Source organism: Charadrius vociferus, unplaced genomic scaffold, assembly GCF_000708025.1.
Source record: "Charadrius vociferus isolate BGI_N301 unplaced genomic scaffold, ASM70802v2 scaffold278, whole genome shotgun sequence".
Lineage (NCBI taxonomy): Eukaryota > Metazoa > Chordata > Aves > Charadriiformes > Charadriidae > Charadrius > Charadrius vociferus.
Genome location: NW_009649705.1, coordinates 2,542,597 through 2,549,320, shown reverse-complemented (window position 1 = coordinate 2,549,320; position 6,724 = coordinate 2,542,597). Strand labels below are relative to the sequence as shown.

Sequence of the window (6,724 nt, the reverse complement as noted above, 5' to 3'; positions counted from 1 at the left end):
ATGAATCTTTATTATTTGCCTCCTTATAGAATTTCATATGATCCCACAAGATACCCTAAATACATTCCTGAAGCATACTGTCTGTGCCAAGGCTGCCTCATGGGGATCTTCGGCGAGGAGAATTTTCACTTCCGCAGCACCCCCGTGTACATGCCAACAGTCATCCTCCGTCGCACGTCGTCATGTGCTGGGGGCCGTTACGTCTACACAGAAGATTATGTCACTATCCCAGTGGGCTGCACTTGTGTACCTGAGCAAGAAAAAGAGGCCGAAAGCGTAAATTCCAGCATAGATAAGCAAGAAATGAAGTTGCTGGTAAGCCAGAACAAGCCGTCATCAGAATGAAGAACATATAAAGAGTCATGTTAACAGTATTAACATCGTAATTTCACCACCTCAGGAAACTGCACCACAGCAGCAAACACATCAACGTACCCTCTTTTTCTACTTGCAGTTATTTCTGTTATAAGATTGAAACTTCTGTCCAGTCGCTCAGATCATTAGAGATGGCAATTCATATTAAGAACTTCTTTAGTTCATGTAAGTATTTGTTGCAAATTCCAGTGTAGCTTTTTTGTTGTTGTTAGAGCAGAACATTTTATCCTTGCTTATTCACAGTAAATTTTAGAAGACGATGCGACTATAAGACATGGTAGCTACTACTATAGCAGACTACTGGTTGTTGATATTTTTAAGGACTCTCTTATACTCTACTTTTAAATAATCTTATATAAAAATCACATAGCTGCCGTACACGTGCCAAATCAGCAGTTAAAAGGATAATTTCGCAGGCTGTGAGAGCCGTCCTTTATATTGCATATCTCAACTCCAAGCAGTATTCTTGGCTGTTACATCTTTGGCTATTTATACGCTACAGCAAGGAAACCTTGAGTTTGAGTCATTCATGAAACAATATTCTACGAGTTTACTATTTTTAAACTTGCCAAATTGCTTAGGGTACAAAAGTGTTGAGAAAAAGCACGCTAGAATATTGTAAAACTGCGTTGGACTTTTCTGATGTGAACTAAGTCTAATTGCACAGAAAATATCAATTAGGAAAAACACAGTTTGGATCCCATGAATACTGTATTAGATTTCATTCATCATTAACCGTTTAACTGTTCCTCGTGAAAAAACTGTGTTCTGTGCAGTTGAAAGGACAAAATCTTTTCCATGTTAGGAGAGATTCCCCGTTAAAAAAAAAAAAAAGTATGAAGGGTAGGTTTCATCTCAGGTACACTGCAGATGAGTAAACAGGCTAGGTCTTAACATCTAGATGCTAAAGAGGTCACTGAGGTGAGTCCCAGCCAACCCAAACTTGCTAAATCCAACTGGTTTATACAATTAATTAATTATTAATTATTATAATTAGTTGTAACTCATTTTTCCCTATGCTACCTGTAACAGACAATCACCTGCAAAGATGCTAGTCTGCCAGAGAGCAGTATTCCATCTTTGCAGCTTACAGGGACTTGATGGCAAGCCCTAATCAGAAACCCTAGGTGATACACAAAAACTTGCATTTTCAGAACAAGGGACTGAAAGTTGACTTAGTCTAGTGAATGATAATCAGGAATAACCAGGCATATCTTTGTTATGGTTCAAGAAACACACAACAATGTATTGTCGTTTAGACAATTATTCTATCACCCGATGACCCCTCCCCACCTGGGAAGGGGAATCGAGAAGAAACAAGAAAACCCGGGGGTTGAAATATAAACAGATTTAATAGAATAAGATTAGATAATTAACATTAGTAGCGCTAAAGAACCAGTATTGATCCCGATACCAATATAAAATATATGAGGAGTGTACTCAGCCAATTAGATCAGTAGGAAGCCGTCCACTCCCAGCGGTGGAGACCAAATGTTGGACACTGTGAGTGCTACAGGTTCGTGAAGAAGGGAAGGCCTCAGGGGTCTGGCACTGGGGCAAGAAGTTCTCAGGATGGCAGCCATTAAGGGAGAGAGTGCATTCTGCAGCAAACTTTCTGATTTATATTAAATGTGATGTTCATGGTATGAAATAATCCTGTTGGCCAGCTTGCGTCAAGTGCCTGGGTTTCGCTCCTACTCATCCCTGCATCTGGCAAGTTCAAAAGCACTGAGACCTTGAAACCCACACACCATAGCTGGCTACAAATAAATATTTACACAAATTCAGTCTTCTAAAAATGCAGTCTTCCTAAGCATTAAAAGAGAAATTAGTCCTGTGTCACTCAAACCAGGACAACCTTGCATGACCTTAACTCCTCAGAGGGCCACAATCACCAAAGTTGGTAAGTCTCTGAATGAACAGCAGAGAATATCTTTTACAGTTGAAGGATCATGACTACGATATCATTACAAAAAAGAATAAACACCATATGCAGCAATGTATTTGCTACATCAAGAATCTCAGTCTATAGTGGAGAAAGTCCCTACACTAAGCAAACGCACACTTCTTTGGAATGTCATTGCATGAAGAATGGCAAGACTATGAGCTAAACAGAATTAACAAGTTAAATAGAGAATGAAAGTCATATGACAGCTCCTTGTCTTGGTGCATAATTATTGACTGTGCTCTTTATGACTCAGTCTAGTGTAACAGTATTTTTATAGTGCAATCTGTATAGCTTCTTACAAAGCCTAAAACAACTTTATGAACTCCAGAAACCAATAAAAGATTCCCATCACAATGTCAGATTGCAGTTTATAACCACATTACTTGTGCAGATGCTTTTCCACACTTATACTTGGTTTTAGATCTGTGTTTCCTCAAATTGTGATGGCTTTTATCTCAAGGGGATTCTCAAAGGAGGGTTCAAAGAAGGTCATAAAGTGTTGATACTACTCAGAGAACAGCTAATTGCCTAGCTGCTGCCAGCAATTAAAGGCAGTTATCTGTTCCCTGGAGAATGTAAATACTTGCAGCAATTAGAGCCACTTTTCCTTCCTCCTAATGTGGAAGAACTTCTCACCCTTTGAAAAGGGAAATGGTAATCAAAGACAGAGGGGCTCAAAAGGGAAGCAGACCCGCAAAACTGGAGAAGCACTGCATTAGATGATGGTTTAGCAGTCTAAGATCTTACAGTTTCACTATTAAATTGTGGGGTTTTTTCTTCACACACACACACTTCAGACAGGGTGAAGTTCTACCTTCAGACTCCACAGCATAGAAAGCAAAGTCTTCACAGTAAAAGGCAGTAAAAAATAACCAACAACGACAAAAAACTCCCAAACTGCACAGCCCTTAACACTTACTAAATACCCAGAAAGGCCACCAGCTAAAGCTCTGGCTGAAGACTGCCCTCCAGCAAAACTCATCTGTCTGTTCACACACTTTTGTTTTACAAATTTGTCTGCAGCAAATTAGTTACTAGAGCACATGGGTTTATTTGCATGATGGGGGGGGGGTGTCTCACTTTTTGTTGCAACTCTCTTGTCCCGTAGGCATAAATCATGGAGTCAGTTTGAGGTTTTCAAATAACTAGAGCATGTTCTGGGAATTCCTGGGAGTCGCAGGCTAAGATCAGGAAAATGGAACACAAATCGGTTTCACCAATCCAGAAAAAACAGATGCTTTAGCTTACATACAGCTTCAGGGATTGGATGACTGAAAGGAAAGTGTTACAGAGAGCTGCAAAACCTCAGTGGACCGATAGATGATGTATGTTGGCGACCTCCTTCTCGTCATACTGCAACAAGTGCAGAAAGCTTCCTATGGTTACAGGCAACCTCATGTTATCTTACTCAGAAGCCCATTTTCCTTTTTTAATTCTCACTCTCTTCTGTGACAGACTTTTTAGCTGAGCCAGTTTGCTTCCTGTTCAACTTTCCAGTTAGGTGTCTCTTAAAAGCTATGTTTATGTTTGAACGTGAGCAACTGTTTGATAATAATTTGTTAGTGAACTTTTTAGTTAGTGAACTGAGTTTGTAATACTTAACATCAAGAACTATTAGCTACACAAACATTCGTTAACCTTCAAAGTATCCTTCCATATATAAACCCTCTCCACATTACTCATGTGGAAAAAGTTGAGTATTAAATGTAGTTTACGTTTGTTTGGATTTTTTTTTTTTTTTTGAGAGATCATCACATCATGGATTTATATCAGTTTCACTTCAACTGTAGTGTGACATTTTCCAGCTTCTAGCCCTCTGGTTACAGCTGCTGCAGCCATGCCTTTAATTTGCATGGGGGGAGGGAGGGTTCATTGGAGTTGCTTCAAGGCTCACAAACTGTTGACACAAGGCAGACATGAAATGCCTCATTGAACCAACTCCAGGCCCAATAAATGCAAACAATTCAAAGCTGAAACTATCTGGCAGCTGCGGCTGATTTGAGAAAATTTTTGTTGTGCCAGGAAAATCTTTTCCTTCAATGAGGTTGTCCCTGGAATACATTAGGAGCCACAAAAGACAGAACAATATCCTTGGTAAAGAGATTATTTTCTTCTCTGTAGTATCACTTAAGATAGGTTGGAAAATTTGTATCATTCAAAAAGGTTGAGAAAAGGCTGAGATGATAGTTTTGGTTTACTAGCCTGTCATTACATGAAGGTGTTTGTCTGAATATGCAGAGGTCTACAGCTGCAAGTAAACATGAAATCGCATGGGGGAATGTGAACATGAAAGCAGCAAGGGGAAAAGGGAAAAAAGCTGTGATGTGCTTAGAAAGTATAAACACCCATTAATCTTGCTGGGATTAGGGAACAGCCATAACTACCTGGAGTAGGGCACCTGAGGGAGATCTAGTCAATCCTACATGTTTTACTGAGTAGTGACACGAGCTACCACTCATTTTTGCTGTACTCCCATCTAAGGAAGCTGCAGGTCTGACACTGGCTGATGATGGGCGTCTGGAACCTGAACGCAGCCGCCCAGTTTCCCACCTCACTGCACTGCAATGGGGCTGTGCCCTGCAGGTAGCCAAGGGAGAGAGGCAAAACCAACCATCAGCTATTTCCCACTTGCTCTGGTACAGAGGGGCACGGGCAGCGGGGGTGAAGGCAACTGTGTGATTACAGGGACGAGCTAATGGCAACATCAAGCTGAGAGCAACACCATTTTTAATGGGAAGTGCAGATTATATCTTAATGGAAGCAGTACCTTGGATTTCATGCAACGGCATTTCTAAAAATGTTTCATTTGTCAGCTGGGGTGAGGCGCAGGCAGCTGCAGTATAGTCCCTTTCACCTACAGCCATCAGCCCGTGCACAAGGCCTCGGGTTTCCTCTGCCAGGTGTCACATTCATGCCGAGAGCGAGGCATTGAGATGTCCTGCTGCTGCACAGCCCCTGTTACTGCAGCCAAGAGGCTGTAGCACATACGTCTCTGCAGTCATAAATGCCACTGGAAAAGTAGCATGGTGGTAACACTTCCCCACAGTCTGTTCCCATAGAAAAATCCATCCATGTGACACGCACAACAAAGCAAGCCCATCACTACTTAACACTGAAGGTTTTTTGAATAATGCTACTACAGAAAAAAGAAGATAGATTTTGCTGTCACACAGTATTTCTTAAAGTTACCGCGATGGCACAAAGTACAAATTCACTATGAGTTTTTGTGACTTGAAGTCTTCTCAGAAACACAGCTACTTCCTTAGAAAGAAATATGACAAAAATAGTTTACCTCCTATCATTGACGAAGGCTGTGAATGCCACTAGTCAAGCTCTGCTTGGGCAGCTGCCTGCACTCTCCAGGCTTTTAAGAGGGAAGCCAGTGGACAACGGGCTCCTCTGTTGAGTGCATCTACACAGATTTACATATACCCTCATTTTCATAATCATGCATCTTCACAGGGCCTCTTTTCAAAGCTGTCTGACCTACATGTGAGAAGTAGCAGTTATTTTCTTGGTGAACTGAATTTCTTGGTACAACTGAATGTTGTCCTTTTTTTTTTTAAGAAAGGTGTCTGATGAGGTTAGCAAAGTTGTATTTTAATTCTGATATCGAAAGCCCAATAACACACATTTACCAAAGTTAAGCAGACAGCTGAAGGAATTAATAGCAAAGCAACAACATAGGTGAAGCTTGTCTTTGAATAGCACATTCTTAGTTGGGTGGGTGGCAGGGGAAGAATATCATCACTTCTGGCAATCAGTCATACCTGTCCCACTTGAAGTATCTACGTAGTTAAAGTTTCAGGAGTTACTTTGTTGTCTCCATCTGCTTGGTGTGCAAGACACTGAGGTAATAAACATAAAACACTTTACAATTGTGAAGAATAGATTTGTGCCAATACCTATGCATTTAACATTCTGGTTTGCTTTATTTTGAAACTGGCCACATAAAAGGAGTGGCGTAGCTGCCTGGAGAACAGCTAAACCCAGCTGTATGTCACCTGTGGGCCGTCATTTTCAGGGGGGATTCTGCCTTTATTGGGCTCAGCAGCAAGGATGGCTTCTGGTTTGAAAGGTGAAACTGTATCAGCTGTGGGCTCAGAGAGACGGTCAGAAGAGCCCCATCTCCATTCTCCCTGCAAGCTCTTCCTCTGCTGCACGTTTCTCATTTTAACAATATCTATTACAATTTGATAGAAACCAAAGCACATGAAAGAGAAAGAAAACTGGTATTGCGAAAGTCGGGAAACACTGTCTAGAGGGAGTGGGGGAAGGAAGCAGCAGATAAATAATGTGAGGGGGGGAAAAAGCCTTAGGAAGTGAACAGACCTCTTGGAAAGTGGGAAAGAGAGCAATAGTGGCTTGGATGGGTATTTATGAACCAGTGTTGTGTCCAGC

At 41.2% G+C, this 6,724-nt stretch overlaps 1 protein-coding gene across 1 annotated transcript; it reads left to right on the top strand.

Moving 5' to 3' along the window:
- On the top strand, positions 1-345 carry IL17D (interleukin 17D). Its single transcript, XM_009890626.1, has one exon. The coding sequence runs from the start codon at positions 1-3 to the stop codon at positions 343-345; it is 345 nt and encodes a 114-aa protein (XP_009888928.1).
- The last annotated feature ends 6,379 nt before the right edge of the window (positions 346-6,724 follow it).

Bases quoted from the DNA above. Each gene is read 5' to 3' on its own strand.
- IL17D (XM_009890626.1), top strand. From the start codon at position 1: ATGAATCTTTATTATTTGCCTCCTTATAGAATTTCATATGATCCCACA.